Source organism: Porites lutea, chromosome 1, assembly GCF_958299795.1.
Source record: "Porites lutea chromosome 1, jaPorLute2.1, whole genome shotgun sequence".
In the NCBI taxonomy this organism is placed as follows: Eukaryota; Metazoa; Cnidaria; class Anthozoa; order Scleractinia; family Poritidae; genus Porites; species Porites lutea.
The window spans coordinates 20,188,031-20,206,109 of NC_133201.1; the positions used below are offsets into that span (position 1 = coordinate 20,188,031).

The 18,079-nt window shown below is 39.6% G+C and overlaps 1 protein-coding gene across 2 annotated transcripts in view; it reads left to right on the forward strand.

Moving 5' to 3' along the window:
• Positions 1–1,150: 1,150 nt before the first annotated feature.
• LOC140946385 (mitochondrial 2-oxoglutarate/malate carrier protein-like) overlaps positions 1,151–18,079 on the forward strand; it is a 37,549-nt gene continuing 20,620 nt past the window's right edge. For both annotated transcript variants that reach the window (XM_073395493.1, XM_073395502.1), the window contains exons 1-3: positions 1,151–1,320; positions 7,941–8,002; positions 17,866–17,956. In XM_073395493.1, coding sequence (XP_073251594.1) covers positions 1,256–1,320; positions 7,941–8,002; positions 17,866–17,956 — 218 coding nt within the window. In that variant the 5' untranslated portion in view covers positions 1,151–1,255. The remainder of the gene's footprint in view (positions 1,321–7,940; positions 8,003–17,865; positions 17,957–18,079) is intronic.

Consider the following 18,079-nt stretch of genomic DNA (forward strand, 5'->3'; position numbering starts at 1 on the left):
AAGGTTTTGTAGTTAGACTAGTTTTAAAAGTGAGAAGTTTCTGAACTTGGAAATGGCTATTGAAATCATGATTTTTCATCATTTTAATAAATTTAAGTTGACTTAGGGCCTGTTTACATGGAGGTGGGGCACCCCAAGTAGGTGAGGTAAAATATGGCGGGTCACCCCAGCTATCATGTAAACGTGATCAAATTAAAATGAGAGATTATATGGACAAACGGGTCACCCCACTTAAGCGGGTTACCTCGCCTACCTGGGGTCCCCCACCTCCATGTAAACAGGCCCTTAACACACAAGTTGCTCACGTCAAGTCAATAGGGAACGAAAACGTCACTTTAACAGTGAAGTCACGCTGCTTCAAAGTTATCGCATTTAATGCATCTTGCTCTATTCGTCAAATGTTGGCAATTTTTTATGAAGTGGAATTCTAAAAGACTGTATTAAAGTTCAGGAAAAGAAAAACAAAGTCGCTCTCTTGTGTTCACGTACTCCACAAAATTAAACGTGAATTTAGGGGCATTTTCACGCCGTATTCGTGCAGTGACGGCAAAGAAATGTACAAAAAAGCTTTATGCACGTGCAGAGTTTTTGTTTTGCCTATTCAACCTGTTTTTTTTTTTCGCCGTTTTCGTTGATGTCGCCGTCCTCGTTACCTACCTCTTTGCGTGCCCTTTTGATCGTGCACCTTTTTTTTATCCCACTATCTCTCTCTAGCAGCTCTTCCAAGTTGAAAACTCATGTTCGATTGAAACGCCAGTAAAAACCGCCAATATCCCGAAATCTCTAATTGCCTTGTCTGTCAACTTTTGATCTTCAATAAAATAACTACTTATACCATGGAGCAAGGGAGGTGTGGGGGGATTTTGTTATGTTGGTACTTTGGTAGACTGCGGACACAGACGTATTCCCGGTCGTCGCTTCTCTGTAGTTGGTGATGTTTTTTAACTTCCATCCCTAACCCTAACACAAAACTAACCCTAATCCTAACCTTAACCTTAACGCAAAACATGCAAAAATTACAAATTTACCCTAGATTGAGCGTTGTATGTATATTTAACCTAGTTGAAATACTGATTACACATTTAACCTAGTTGGCCAGCGGCTACAACCTGATGGACACTTTAATAATCATACATGACCTATCTACCACCAAAGACGTAAACTGAAGAATGTACCGTGAATAATCAGAAGTTTTCCTTGCTTCATTTAGTGTTATTTCGGCGGCCTAGCTTTAAATCAGTGTGAGGTGCTAATCATGAGCGAAAAGAAACTAGGATACATCCCTAACTATGCTCGTTTCGTTATGGGGGGATCGGCAGGGTAAGTGTTTCATCTTCGTACACCTTATACCTACAAGTCTTTCTTGGAGGTCTGAATGACCTTTGCTCGTCTGCCATTGTTGCATGCGTGTTCTATTTTATTTTATTATATTCTACGGGTGGCGATTATACTTTAAGAATCCTTTTCCACTCTTTTGGTTTTTTTATTAGTTTAGTGAATGTTGTGGAAGGTCGATTGTAAAAGTAAATTGAATAAGCTCGGTTTCCTTGGGTGATCTTAAATTGAATTGCATTGTTGATGAAGAAGAGACTCAAACTTGATACAGCCACATAAAGTGAATAAAGATTAGCGGTTTGTTTGTGATGTATGAAATTTATAAATTTGAATTGTCTTACAGCCAAAAACAGGTTTTATACTTGCTGTTCCTTTATCGCCGTCTTAGATCAGGACAACAAACTAATTGTCCACACTTTTATATAAGCCTAAAGCAACAGTCTACAACTTGCTATAGTTTACTTTTTGTATTTTCTCAACTTGCTTAAGTAAACAAAGATACATTTTCAAGTACTCTGACTTGGTGATCATGAAATGAATAATGCAATATATTGTTACGCCTTCCAGTATCCAATATTGAAGGAAAAAATATTCTCCTTTGTTTGTCATGCTTAATTATGTAAGCTTCCTTGGAATTAGGATCTTATCAGAACACTATTTGAGACTGACCAATATTTAAAATGATAGAATGCTAATGATTTTTCTGATCTGGACAAGGTACTACATCTGTTATTGACACATTTTCAGCTCTACTAGACTATCCACTTCAGGAGTTCTTTACTTAAAAAGTGAGCATTAGCTACAACTAGTTGCAAAAGTACTGGAGGCACTGTACCATATTTTGGCATAAATGGCCTTTTTGGGAATGGAAAAACACACGATATTCTCAGTTTCTAATTTATTGGTTGGTTACACGACATGAAAATCTCTCTCACTAAAGTAAAATTTGTTCTTTAAAGATATATAATACCACACATACATTGTTTCACTTATCTATCAGAAAACCTGTCAATACACCCTATACCGGAATGTTTCAATTATGTCATGAGATTCGGCTCTTCTCAGCTTGCATTAACTACAACTTGCGTGTCTCACTAATAGAGCTCTTGACGGATTCAATAGCACAAATGGAAAATGCGATAATAATCAAATATTACTGACAACAGTTTCTGTACTATGGAAACTTAGTCTCATGAAATGTCACGCAATTTAGAAGAAAGGGTAAACAAAGTAACGAAACTAATCAAAGTCAATATTTTCCGAAACGAAATGAAATAAATGTTCAAAGTTCTGTTTTGTTTAAATTCTCTTATTTTTTGTTGTCAAGGCAAATTGTATCCTGGATGTGTAGATAAGCTGCCGCTGCGGCATCTCGCATGGATCGAAATGTAGGTGCTCCTGGGTTAAGTAGTGTAAGCTTGTCTGGCGGTGGAGTTCTGTAACACACCAGTTCTAACGGGTAGAGGTGTGGCACAGGTCGTTCTAAGACCGACTTGCCAACACGCAATTTTGCACCACAAGCAACTAGGTGCCAGCCTATGATAAGCTCTTCAGTAATGCCAAGGGGCCAACAATTGCGATTGCCCTCCACTGATTTGATAATCGCCACATCCCGAACTGCAAGACTGCATTCTGTGTTACCATATTTAAGTCGGTGTCATTCGCTTAATGCTCGAAGGGAATTTTAAGTCCAGCGACGCCACATTGCGTCCTTGGTTTTCAATGGGAATTTGGCTCTCTTTCTCAGGTCTCTTTCGTCCAGGTGATTGGGCGCGAGTTCTGGCAGTATGTTGGAATTGGTGAAGAGGAACGAGTTTGGTGTGAGTAGGAAGCTGAACATCCTCTTCCAGATAGCTCAGGGGTCGGTTGTTTAGGGTCATTTCAATGTCAAGAAGAACTTCGGTTAGTTCTTCCCAGGCGAGTAAAACCTGTCCTACAGTTTTGTAAAACGCGGCTTTCATCAGGCCAATAAGATGTTCAAATTGTCTGCCCCACCATGGGGCGCGGCTTAGGTTGAACTGCCAGATTATGGACTGTTGGCTGAGAAAATCATTGAATTTCTCGTCCTTGTGCACCTTTTCTAACCACTTGGCTGCTGCTACAAAGGTCTTCCCATTGTCGGAGTACACCGTTGATGGTCGTCCTTGTCTTGTAATGAGTCACTTCAGGCTCTGGATGTACTTCTTTGTCTCCAGGCTTGATAGCAGCTCTAAAAATACTCCCCGGGTCAGGCTGCAGCTGTAGAGTACTACATAGGCTTTTTGCTCTCTCTTTGGTTTCTGCAAATAATTTACTGGCCCAGCGAAGTCCACTCCAATGACATTAAATGGCATGTTGCCTTCTGTCCTCTCTCTTGGTAAAAGTCCTGGAGACAGACTTTGGGCTGGAATGGGTCTGAATCATTTACATCCCCAACAGCTCTTAAGAATGCTTTTCACTAACTTTTGGAGGCGAGGCATCCAGAACCTTTCCCGCACTTTAGCCATGGTAAGTCCGGCTCCCCCATGTAAGGTGACAACATGAGCACATTGGACTACTTTGACAGTATAGAGTTGAGAGTCTGGAAGGTACACAGGGTAGTCACCTTGAATACGACCACGACACTCTAGCACTCCTTCAACATTAGGCTTTAGGTTTAGTTGCTCCTTATTGTCTGGAAACTTGGCATCATTTGTCCCTTGGCGTTGTGACCTCTTGATCCAAAATAGCTCTTGGGCAGAGATTTCTTGAGTACATAAAGGGCCTACGGTCTTCTTGGAAGGGTGAATCACGAGATCCATGCACAAACGCTCAAGACTTTACGCAAGCCGAACTTCTCGAGGACGTGATCAAAGTCGTGATTGACTTCCACAGCGCCCGCAAAAAGCTCTCGTTAAGCCTTCCTCTCTGCTTGACTCTCTTGAGTGGCATGTGTGACAATATCTGTTGGCCATTTCTTCAGATCAGCTAACCATTCAGGTCCCCTCCACCATAGCTCTGCTTTGGTCACACTTCCACCGCGGTTCCTGAGGTCAGAAGGGTTTTCAGATGTAGGTACATAGTGCCACGTGAGATTGGTATGGCCCTGTATTTTTCGGACAGGGTTTGCTGTGAGCGCGCCCCGTCAAATTTTTTTGTTGTAGTTATTTTTTTCGTGTATATTATTAATAAGTAATCACATGATTTTTCTCGTGCAATTTGGAATAAATAAGCACTTGTAAATTTTTCAAAGACCACAAAGTGCACTCGCCCTATGGGCTCGTGCACTTTTGTTGGTCTTTGAAAAATTTACTCGTACTTATTTATTCCAAATTGCACTCGAAATCTTGTGATTACCTATACTAACGCTAATTCTCTCTAGAAGGCGAGTTTTTCAGGTCTCTAAATGCTGCTGGATTACACCACCCAACAGGAAAGGCGAAGGGGCTAAACCAAACAGCACCCCGGTAAAATGTAGTGTCTCTACTTTCTTGTAATGCTTGTCGACAATCCGGTGGAACCGTAACACATCTCTTTCGGTCTCGGGGAATCGCGCCTGGAGGAAAGCCTTGCGTAAGTCACCAGCCACTGCTACGGCATGAAAACGATTTCAGATAAGTACACTCCACAGCTTTTTCTGTAGTGGGGGTCTGGCATGTAAACACTCGTTAAGGGAAGGGGCGCTGCTGTGTGCAAGGGCGGAGGCATCATACACTATTCAAAGTCTGGTCGTTTCAGCTTCTTCTCTCACGAGTGCGCGGTGTGGCAGGTAGAACTCCTTTCCTTCCACTTTTTCAGGCGCTTTCGCAACGACTTCATGTTCTAGCTGCTCACTGATGACAGCATTATACTCTGATAGCATGTCTGTTTGGCACAACTTGCATACCAGCGTATTTAGGCGGTGAATACTTCCTTCATAGTTGTTAGGGCGAGGCGGATGATTTCCTTTCCAGGGCAATGCGGTTTCATACCATCCTTCGGGAGAACGCGATAACTGTTCCTTAACTCGTCGTAGACATCGCCCTGATCTCCCATTGGAGTGTCCGCTAGACCAAGGATGTCTAGCGCGCATAAGCGCTCATAATCTGCCGTTGAGTTGAGGGCAACTTACACTGATGAAAGATATGTCTCGGCTCCAGGTGACATCAGCGCCCAACCAAATCTCACGAATTCGGCTACAGGATCTCCGCGGCGGCCAACACGCAATTGTTCCCCGCTGCGAATTTTGGCAAAATCGTTGGCTCCCAAAATAAGGTGGACTGGTAGCTGAGACTTTTCATCATCATCGTCCATGTGTACTCATCTCAGGTGTGGGTGTTCGGCAAGAACTTTATTGTAGCTGGGATTTTCCAATAGAAGCAATTCTCACTTATCGATTTTGGTCACGCTAACGTCAAGTTGAAAGTTATCTGTCAGGGCATGCATTGTCACATTAAATTCTTGCAGTGTTTTTGTGGTTACACCCATAAGCATTGTGATTTGACCTAAACCAGCTGCATGTGGCCGAGCTTTAACCAATTTCACGAAGGTCGAGGAGCGATAGGAATGACTCGCACCACTGTTCAGAAGTGCTCGAAATTTTGTATTCGTCAACCCTCACTAAAACAACTGGATGAATGACAGCTGATTCTCCAACGTGATTTGCGGTCATACTTGGTTCGCGTGCCAGCAGTAACATTTGCGGTTTTTCACAGATTGACGTGTGATGTTTTCCTTTGCAAGTGTGACAAGATGTTTGGCTCTTGCATAGTGCTGCTCTGTGTGGGCGCGTACAATTGAAGCATAGAAGTTTAGAAGCGAGGATTGATTTTGTTGACTCATGTCAGTAACCTTGGTGCAATTTACAGCTCTGTGTTCTGTGCTTGTACAATATACACACCCCTGTGGCGTATGCATTCTTTCCTCTTGGTTGAAAAATGCCTTCTGTTTACGACCACCTTGTAAAGGGTTATTAATTGTCCATTTCTCTAATGTTTCCAGAAACTCCTTGAAGGTCCAATCTCGCCAGTTCCCCATCGATTAAGGTGAGCTCATTTTTTATCACCTCAAGCTTGTCGAAGGTGAATCTTGCGGCCGCGTCAAGCTTATTTAGTTTCTTGAGTGTTAGTAATGACTCCACATTAAACAGCAGCCTCTCGTAAAAATCGTGTATCTTTGCCACATCTCGTTCTCGAATTGTCGGAAGCTCAAGAATGTTCCTCACATACACTCCTACAACTTTGCTAGTTTGGCCATATCTTTTCTTGAGCAGAGCTTTGGCTTTGAGGTAACCCTCTCTGGTGAAAGGTAATCCATCGATAAGTTTCCGTGGTGGCTGGTTCACTGGTACCGTCAATTTGGGAAGAAAATTGACCTGAAAATGTGACCCATTCTTGTGGGGTTCCCTCGAACTTGGAAATGACCAACTTAGGCATTTTTGCAATCCTCACGGCTGACGCTCCTCCTGATATACTCGCGCTCATGTTTTCCTTGAGTGAACTGATTTGTTTTTGGTGTTCCAGTTCAAGTTTCTTGAAACTCCAACTGTTCAGCCTTTGTCTTTGCTGCTTCTGCTTGCTCTTGGTTTATAAGCTTTTGTTCCATGAGCATTTTCTCATACTGCATGGCTTTGGTATGGGCTTCTAAGGCTTCGGCATCTTGTGCAGCAGCAATCATGCTCTTCAGGTGTTTGCAATCTTTCGCGTGCCTTTATCATCTGCTTAAGCTAGCAATTCTTCAGCTTTTGCACCCCATACGGAAACCTCTTCCTCTGATTCTCCTTTACTAAATTTCTTTTCCTTGATACTCCCCTTTTGTGAGCTTACCGGTACTGCTTCTGTGATATTAGTGATTGAGGCTTGGTGCCTCTCTAAGGCTTCTTTGTCACCCTTGGCGATAATTTTATGGGTCTCATTTGTTGGAAAATTCAAGACTTTGAGTTTTCCATTAAGTTCACTGATCATCTTTTCCATCTTGAAATTAGTCGGTTTCACTCACGGTCCATTTGTCGGAGGTCCCAGGTTTTGGAAATGGAAAAACACACAATATCCTCGGTTTCTAATTTATTAGTTGGTTACACGACATAAAAATCTCTCTCACTAAAGTAAAATTTGTTCTTTAAAGATATATAATACCACACATACATTGTTTCACTTATCTATCAGAAAACCTGTCAATACGCCCTATACCAGAATGTTTCAATTATGTCATGAGATTCGGCTCTTCTCAGCTTGCGTTAACTACAACTTGCGTGTCTCACTAATAGAGCTCTTGACAGATTCAATAGCACTAATTGAAAATGCGACAATAATCAAATATTACTGACAACAGTTTCCGACAGCCTGTCCATGATCTTGTACTTGTGATCCCCCATCCACCCCTTATAAAAGTTGCTAGTGATACAAGGCCATGCTCAAAACATGAAGGAACTCGAGGGGAGGCGGGGGGGGGGGTGGAAAAATCTTGTATAAGGCCATGTTTATGAGTGTGTTTTGCCAGTTAGCTGCAAATTCCGTACAAAAACACATGAAAAGGGGAGGTATCACAAAGCGTTTACGCTCCAGAGGTAACTTATCTAGTTTTCCTTGAAATATCAATCAAATGCTATGGTATTCAGGGTTAGCAATATTCTTTTAGAGATAACATAACTGTTATATTATATTTTCTAGCATGGGTGCAACTGTGTTTGTGCAGCCTCTTGATCTGGTCAAAAACAGGATGCAGATGAGTGGTGGGTATATGTGTTATAAAGTAGAACATGTAGGATACTCTTCAAATAAAATAATGGAAAGCAAAAAGTACTACGTGTTAGTACTGGTAGAAAGGTTTCATATGAATGGTAACACCACAAGATTTCATCTGCTGACTCAAAAGTGAAAACCTATTTATACAGTGTAAGAGACCTCTCAAGTCTCACGGTTTTGAGGACAATTGTACGGTCTCATGATGAGGCACAAAAATCTCACGGTAAACAGATTCACAAGCTGATGGAATACACCTCTAGAATATTTTCATTTTAGCCTTGTAAAATTGATTTTCAGGCATCAGTTCTGTAGAAATCCACAGTTCTAAGGCATATTTGTCATATTAATATTGATTGTCTTGTTGACAAAATATGGACCTCAAAACCTTATTTAGAAAACAAATGCTAAATGAGGTTATTGTTACCAGTTTGTTGCATCTAGATTTATCTAGATACGTTTCGTCCACATTGTCAAAATAGCAGGAAACAGTAAAATAATATTCATTGGGGGAAGACAAAGTTCAAAACAGAATGGGAAGGTTCGTATCCTGTTAAATGGATTCTTAGCGATCCATTTTCATTTTTAAGTGTTCCCTACACCTGGTTTAGTTCTTTTTGACGCCGTTGATAAATCTCCAGGTTTTTTTACCTTGATCTCCGGGGTTTTGTTTTTTTGGGATTAAGAGGTGTGGTGTAATACATTTTGTAAAAAGCACCAGTAACTGTGCTCATATTTTGGGTGACTCCTCTTAAAATGTTCTATAATTGGTAAAGGATTTAATGGACCCAAAACCAATAATAAATTGTGGAAATTAAAACAATTTAGGCATTCTACTGGTTAATAGGCGGTCCGTGTAAGAACCGACCACTTGAATTTCCTCAGAAAACAGAATTCCTTCTTTTTTTTTTCTTTGACATTATTAGTCCATTCCATTAACAAAAGTCGAATTTGTTTGGCTCATAGTGCTTTTTTAAAAAAATTTGGGTGGCAATTCGCCTGGACAGTCCAAAGCTGTCATGATCATCTTTTTGAAGGTCAAATTTAAGCGTTTTGTTCAAGGCTCTCAAAACTTTCCCATTTATCCAAATAGCATAAAAAAAGTATGATTTAAATTCATGCTTCCTTTATTCAAAGAACCCAAAATATCTAAATTCTGACTTAAAAAAAAGGAATCATGATGTTTTGAAAATACCACGCAAAGCGTCCTTGAAAAGAATGAGCGGTTTTCGTAGTTTTGAAATGAGCTTTTTTCAAAAGTCTGATGTTATCTGGAGTCTTGGTCACTATCCCTGGTCAGTACTAGGGCTCATGTATTGAAATCAAGAAAAACATTTTTGGGCACTGTTGATTCCAAAGCACAAGAGTTCGATAAAGCTGGGTAATATTTTACTGTAATTGTGTGTATAATGTAATTTTCACATTTTGGTGATTCCAAACTCTCCCACTGAAAATCAAACCAAGAGAGCAAATTATATGTTAAAAAGTAGCTTTTATTGTTCAAGATAAACTGTGAATAACTAACAACTTACTTAATGGTACACGAAAATAGAAATTGTGAAGTTTAATTGCCGAAATTATCGATTTCAAAATAAAATGTCATCTAAGTTTTCTTCTAAAAAGCTGTTTACAAAATTTCATTCAACTGAATTGCTCGTAGGTTTTCATGATCAACAAAAAAAGAAAAAGCTTTTCATTCAGGTAAAGCATATAAGTATTTGACGAAAGTGAGTTCTGTTTAAAAGAATTACATATTTTAGTAAAAACACTCAGTAGAATGCAGCCGAAATTCAAATCATCTAAAGCATGTTAATTTCCCGTCACGCTGGCTACGCGTGAATGTCAGTTTTTTTTTAGCTTGTCACACGTATGTACCTTTTTAATACGGTTGACAAAAAGTATAAAGGTCATAAAACGTTTTTTCAAGTTTTTGAAAAGTAACTGTTTCCACGATTTTTTTTTTAACCCTGTTGGTTACTATAATAGTGGTTTGTGCCTAAATGTGGCTGGTTCACAGCCTTCAAGAAATTCAGATAGGTTTGCTACAATATTTTTTTCTCTATTGCGAGAACTAAAATGAATTTCAAAGTATTTCAACATGTCCTTGAGCATGGCAACACTAAATGTTTCAAGTTTCTTCTCGTGTGAAAGGTCACATAAACAGTATGAATCATAGCAGTTAGGATTTTTAGGACCAAGGTGGGTGGCCACCTCTTCCAGGACAGTTCATCTCTCCTGCTCTTCCTGTTCCACCTGTACGTCTCCATTGAGCGCTTCTCGATGTGCTTTGCTTCTTCGCGAGGCCGCGAGCCTCAAAAAAAATCCCATACTTGACCCTTTGTGAGCCAATGTTTCCTTTCAAACATCCGAGAACTATCTGGGTTTCTTGCAGTTCACATATCTGGTGCCACTTTTGCGGGATCTGTCTTGATGCCAGTTCTTTCTCTAAGGTCAAATTTCGTTGTTAGGTACTGTTTAACCTCGGTAGGAAAGTGCACAGCTTCGTTTCGGGGCTTGTGTAGAGCCCATCCAGTCTGCAAGTCACTGCATTGGGGAGAGCGGCCAGTTTCATTCTTTTCATCACGCTCCTCTCCAACTGCTACAGGCACGCTTCCAATTTCTTCGTCCTTATCAACAGTACGAAATTTCTCCTCCCAGTCTTTTCTGAGCTTGTCATACACCGTATCAGAGTTTCGGTGAACTTGGCTGTGCTCATCAGCATCAAGGTTATTTTCAAGTTTACTGAATTTCTTGAAAACCATGTCATACCCGGGCTCAGAACAAGAGAAAAGACCATTGCATTTTTTGTTTTCACTGTTTGTCTCTCTCTTATATACTCAAGCTTCTATGAGTGGAAAGAAGTTCTCATGCACAATGAGGTCAGTAGGACCTTGAGGTTCAGTTATGACTTCTCGGTAAGGAATAAACCTGCCCAGTCCAACACCATAAGCTCTCCATGCTCTAATTCCTTCCACTTCAAACTTGAAATTGTGATACTTGCTGAAACCTTCTGTCTTATGTACTTCGAGTGTCTTTTGAGTCTCGTTTATTGCGCACACGGGGGCAGTTGTACTTTGAACAGGGCATTCTGAGAGCGCTACACGCATGTCTCTGCAGAAACGACACAGTGTCCCTCATTGCAATATCGTCGGATTGATGATTTCATTGGACAAAGGATTCTATCACATATCTTTTCCATACTGCGGCTGGGAAAGTCATACCGTGCTACTTCAATGCCTACTCGTCTTCCGGCATCTCTAACGACAGCTAAGGGAAAGTTAGTAATGGTAACAGGACTGAGTGGAGTGCAATTCGGTCTGTAATCATATGAGTGATTAACAAAATCGGACTCCCGCTACGCGGGAGTCCGATTTGTTTAATCACGAGTATGATTGTAGACTGAATTGGACGACACGAAGTTCTGTTACCAATTAATCATAACTTTAACAAAATTTGTGATACAATAGGCTATAATTAAACCAGAACACAAGAAATTCGAAATTTTGTTTTGCTAGCAGTGAAAAAAAGAGCCATTTAAGCGCGCGCGTGATGGCGCGTACTGTCCAATTACTTAGGCATGACGCGTACTGTCCCATTAAACTGTCCAATTAAGGCTGAAATCAGGGCAGTTGAGAGCCAATCAGATTTGACAATTTTGTTATAGTTAAAATTATTGTGGTAACAGCCTGCTTCATCACTCCTTAGGTTCACCTGGGTAATCTGGGGATGTTCTTTCTTTACAACCTCAAACGTGTTTTTGATGATCGAGCACACTGCGTACCAGTCTTGTTGGCAAGAGTCGAGGATATGAGCGTACGATTTCAGCTCAATTTTTTCAGAGTCAACATTCTTAGTTATAAGGGTGGAAATATGCCAGCTCAGCCCTGGTTTGCAAAACCATTCAGACTGTTTCTCACGAAATTTTATTTGGAGGAACTTCATAGCCCAGTCCATGATCAGAATGGCTGACTGTGGGTCTTCTGATTTTAGTGCATCTTGTTTCGCATCCTCCTGATTTATTGAGCGCACAATGTGTGCTTTCCAGAACAAGATGTCTGACTGTGCACGGTCAAAGTCATAAAGGACATCTTCTCTTTGTTTGCAACTGTGAGGCTTCCACGATGACCCTTCAGTCGCTAGTCTCACTTCCTTTAGAACATCGTTCAGCCCTTGGTATTGCTCGCAAGTCGATTGATGCTGATGTGGACAAGGATGCTGGAGCTCGGGATCAACAGGATCACTAAGCGCAAACTTTCTACAGTGGTCAGCACAAGTAGAGTAATACTGTTGACAGTGCACACGGTAGTCAGTTTTGAGATAGCATTTGGCATCGCATAGGTTTTGGCAAATACAAAGACACCACTGTTTTTCCATTCCTCCTTTCTCAAGAGTTTTAACCAGTGTCTCGATAGTCTGAAAGCCCGCAGCACCATCTGCAGCCCTATTGTCTAAGCCCTAGAGCGATTTACGCTGAGACGCTTCGCGAACCTCTAATATTTTAAACAGAGTAGACCTACTAAGTGGCTCGTGACATTGCTCTTTGCAATACTCCAAGTATTGCTCAATCATTGTAGACCTGGTCAGGATCTTTACAATGTTAGGCATCTCAATTCTGTCACCATTATCTAGGGTGAGTACCTTGTTACCATATGAAACATCGTGATAAAAATATGGTCTATTAATGAATTCTACCAAGTGGTCAACCTTCCACCTATCAAGGCGTACACAATGCTTTGTCTTGATTTCAGGGATGGTCCCGGGGCCATGCATTTTAGCATGAGAACGAGCTTCCTTTATTTCCCATGTAGAGAGACTTTCTTAAGGTTGGTGAATTTTCTTCAGTTTGGTCATAGGGTATCTATGAGCATAAAGGCTCAGAATCTGTTTCTTTAAATTCCTGGTCTTTGCGTTCTTATAAGCAGTCATGAGTACCACAAGATCATCGGGGGCTGAGCCATCAAATAATTCTCTTTGTACAGACATCATTGACTCGAAGAGCTCCTCTCATTACCTGGGGCAATTACATTACATAGGTGCAAGCAGTCCTCTTTAGCCTTTTCTACAACTTTCAACTTTTCCCCATCGCTTAAGTTTTGGAATGGAGTTTTTAGCTGATATTTAAGGGGCTCGCGTTCTAGTTGTTCTTGTGTAATAGGGTTCGCAATTGTATCCATCGCCTTGTTATACATGCCGACTGCATCGGTTACCACGGGTGAAGTAAAAGAGGCCTCCTCGGACCCTGGAGACCAGCATGGTGTTGTGGGATTCCAGGAAGCTGGTATTGATTGGTCTTCAAGAAATGGAGTTGAAGTGACCATGCCACCAATGGCTCCCACAGCAGCCTCTTTAGCAGGTCCGTGGAGAATAGAAATGGAAAGGCTGCTACTTAGTTGCCTTGCGATAGGATAACCTGACAGGACAACTGTGTCTGTATTTTTTATAAAACAACAACCAAACGACTACCCTCCCAACAATACTTTTGAAGGAGCCCATCTCCCTCAGTTTCCTCAGGGTATAGCCAGTCTGATTTCCGATCTAATTCTTCACTGTGTTTCTTTCTGCACATTGTGCAAATAGCTAGTAACAAAACGAAACAAAAAATAGTTTTGCAACCTGGAAAGACTTGTTAAAAAATACTAGATTTACTTCTAAGTTGATAAAAGAAGCTATATCTTTTTAGTAAAATCCAGCTAGTGGTCTATTATCAATGCTGCATTCTGAATGGTTGAACTATTACCCGGCTATATTTTATAGCTCACTAGTAGTGAAAAGCACAGGCTTTTTGGTGGCAAAAAAGGATTAAAGTCTAGCTTTAACTCACTAAAATTTCTTTATTCTTGATATTTTTTACCAAATAGTTGGATTTTACTAAAACAATTATTCCTCTCACCCTCATGGCCTCTGAGTTATAGCCCATTCGGCCTTTTGGCCTCATGGGCTATTGACTGAGAGCACATTCGAACTCGAGGAATAATTGTTAAATATTCCATCTTGGAATTATATTATATAGGCTATAAATCAGCTCCCAGATTTATGGATGAAGCGCAGTGAAGAACTATTGCTAATGAACTACAAAAACCAAGTTATGTTCATTTGATATGCTATTTGTTTGGAAAAGTTTTTCTTGCTGCAAATACCATCAAATACGGGATCGATCGTTTATCATTCATGATATATACTGAATGGGACCTCCCCTCAGTCTATAGCCCGCTTTTAAGTAATTAGATCATGAACGAAGATATTTAGTTGAAATGTTAAGGAAGACAAAACCTTTTAATTCTGATATGTTAAGTATAAAATGAATGAATAGAACAGTTATAGTTGCTAGTCTGATAGTACTTACGCGAGCCAACGGGAAGGGCTTCTCCAAAGATATTTTTTATTTCCCTTGCGGTTTTGAAATTAATAACATGTGTTCTGGCTATCGCCATTTTCTTCCTGTGATGTTTTGGATACTGGCAGGTCTGCAGGAGCTTGCCAGTATTTTCCCAAAGTGTAGCAATGGACTGGACAAACCGTCATATTCTTGATCTGATCATCAGTGAGTTCTAACAGACCTGCCCTTGCCAGTGTCAGGCCCATTTCACAAACATTTTCCCTTGACAGGCGGTGATTCATTAGGTGATGTCAGCATTGCAACTATTCAAGCACACAAAATCTACACATCCTCGATTACTTCCGCATTTTCCACCTGTTATTGCAGAAAAAGAACAAAATGCAGCCATTCTATCTGCGAAGGTTATCCCGGCACACTGTAAATACGGTCTAGGTTTTGTGTTGCAAATTTGCATACGTTATTAAATTAAGTGAACGATGCCAGAAACATTAACCTAAATTAAATTAAAAACTTGAAGAAATAGTAAACCAGCAACACATTTTTATTCTTAAAAGTAGCCAGTTTTTTTGTACTTTGTTTATTTTACCTCGTTAAGCCTGATAAGTAGTTTCAGCTTTGATAAAATAACATCCAACATGTTTTGCACTGCAAACTGAAATCTGAAATTGACATCCTCAGACTCAACATGAATTATGTCGTCTGCACAGAAAAACTTGTGGCTAGAAAATTCGGTACATTTTGGTAAACTATTTCTTTGCTGAATCGTGTCATAACTTTTGAGGTGGTAATTACACGGTAAATCTATTCATAATGAATTTTAACTTTTTTACCATTCTAATCCCTTTATTTCAAGGAAATTTCTTATAATCACTGTTTAGCCACAACTTGACATAGCAACATTCACCGGAGCTGCTACCTTTTTTTGTAGCATCCCTATTTTAGGACAATATGTAGTAGATTTTAAGATATTCACTGTTTATCCCCAGCATTGAGTTTGTTTTGAAAATAGTTTCTCTCTGACAGTAATGATTTTCGTTTTGTAGTAGGAAAGTTTGGAATCAGGAAAATGCGTAAATTACATCATATGCACAATTACAGTAGAATATTACCCAACTTTATCAAACTCTTGTGCTTCGGAATCAACAGTGCCCAAAAATGTTTTTCTTGATTTCAATACACGAGGCCTAGTACTGACCAGGGATAGTGACCAAGACTCCAGATAATGTCAGATTTTTGAAAAAAGTTCATTTAAAAACTAGGATAACCGCGCATTTTTTCAAGGACACTTTACGTGGTATTTTCAAAACATCATGATTCCTTTGTTAAGTAAGAAATTAAATATCTTGCCTTTTTTGAATAAAGGAAGCATGAATTAAAATCATACTTCTGTTTTATGTTATTTGGGTAAATGCGAAATTTGACCTTCAAAAAGACGATCATGACAGCTTTGGACCGTCCAGGCGAATCACCACCCAAATTTTTTGTAAAAAAGCACTATGAGCCAAACAAATTCGATTTTTGTTGATGGAATGGGCTAATTTTGTCTCAGAAAAAAATGAAGGAATTCTGTTTTCTGCGGAAATCTGAGTGGTCGGTTCTTATACACGGACCGCCTCTTAACAGTTGACATGTGGACATTTCCAACAACAATTTAATGTCTTTCCTTTTTTGATTTGAAGTGATGCTGAAAAGGTCTGATTTTAGTGAATCTAAAATCTGATAATATTTATTGTCTTTTAGCTCTCTAATGTCAGCTCTGTCAAATCACCTACAACCTTCAGAATTGTTTTTATTTGTACTTGCCCTCATTATTTGTCTGAATATATGATATCTGATAGAAGTGCAACTTGAGGAACATTGCACACGTGTCAGCTTTTTTCCTTAATAGAAATGGACCATCATGGGATCAAATATGTTTCTGGGAAACTGCCCACATACCCCTTTCCTAAGCCAACATTAATGCTTACTTCTCACTTAGGGCAAAATGTTGGCTTAAGGGAGGGTATGTGGGCAGGTTCCCAGAAACATATAATAAACATTTAATGATTGGTTCCGAGGAAAAGCATTAATCTTGTTTCCCGAGGTGGAGCTGATGGAAACGTTGAGATGCGAGGGAAACAAACTCAACTGTTTCCCGAGGGACCAGTCTTTAAGTGATTTGTTATATAGCCCATGAAGAAAAAAAAACTTTTTTGAGTACAAATGTATGAAAATAAATCTCCCAAACAGTCAACATTCACAGGTAACATTGCACTGTTGCCCTCTGATGTCATGGATTTTGCATTGTTGCCTGCTCAGAGATTTTGGCAGGAAACAGCTTCATTGTTAGATGTCATTAGACATCAAAGTAACCTATGAGAGGATGCACTGTTGAGAAAAAATTTCCAGCTACATAACAAAAACAATTATGCAGATCGAGAAGGATGTAACGTCTGAGTAACTCACATCAATTATTATTATGTTCTATTCAATCTAAGCACCTTCCAAATTTGGTTGACACCAGCTGGATATTATAATTAACAATTATTTACCGAAGTGGAGGTGGCTAGTGGTGGAAATATTTACCGAGGCCGCAAAGGGAAATATCCACCACTAGCCACCTCCACTGTGGTGAATAATTGTTAATTATAATATCCAGCTGGTGTCAACCAAATAGGTAACCTGAGGTGAATAATCCTTTTAGTATATACTGAAACAGTGAGATAATTGGGCACAAAGATGATGATTTTTAACTCATTTACTGTTGCCAACTATTACAGTTTTGGCATGCAATGACCGAATGGCTGCAGTCATCGCTTTTTCTTGCCGACAAATAAACTTTTAAAGGCATTTGTTTAGCTCTTGCAAGCAAATTTCTTCAAAAGGAGTTGTGAATTCTTTTTGTATTGAAAATCATTCTGTAAAAAATATTATTAAATTTACTTTTAAGCTTATTTATAAACAAGTCAACTAAATAAAGTAATGCAAGACTTGAGCTTAATTTGCATTCGTAGACAAAAAACTCATTCAGCAAATTCAAATTCAAATTTAGTTTTAAGCTTATTTATAAACAAGTCAACTAAATAAAGTTATGCAAGACTTGAACTTAATTTGCATTCGTAGACAAAAAACTCATTCAGCAAATTTAAATTCAATCAATTCAGACAAAAAACAAATTCAAGTCAAAAAGACAAAGCTTTACTTGTTAAAACTTCCAAACCAAACTTCGTCACCTTCTTCGTGTATTTCGGGAACAGCTTGCTTGATTAGTTGTGAAATTTCTTTGTTTGTTACAGCAGCGAACCAGTAAGGCATTTTGTTCGCAACTTGCGCAAGTTTGGTGCTGCTTGCTCGGAGGAACTGGAGGTGAATCAGTGAATAGTGCAGGTTATTCTCTGATTGAGTAGCCAATCAGAGCGCACAAAAATCACTATCCACTGTTTTAGTACATACTAATAAGGATTAGCTGGAAGAAAAAATGTCAAGCAGAAACAGAGTAATTATTTTGAATGAACAGTGATTTTATTTCTTTCTTAGGTGTTGGTGGTGCTGCAAAAACACACAAGAGCAGTTTACATGCAATTGGCTCCATTCTGCGACAGGAAGGCTTTCTAGGTGTCTATAATGGGTTAGTATATTAGGGGTGTGTTCAATTGATCATATTTTGGAATAATAATGCGGAAAGTTTTGTTGCAAATCTCTAATGTAGAGTTCTTTTTGGGCTACATGGTCTATACTCTGATTGACCTTG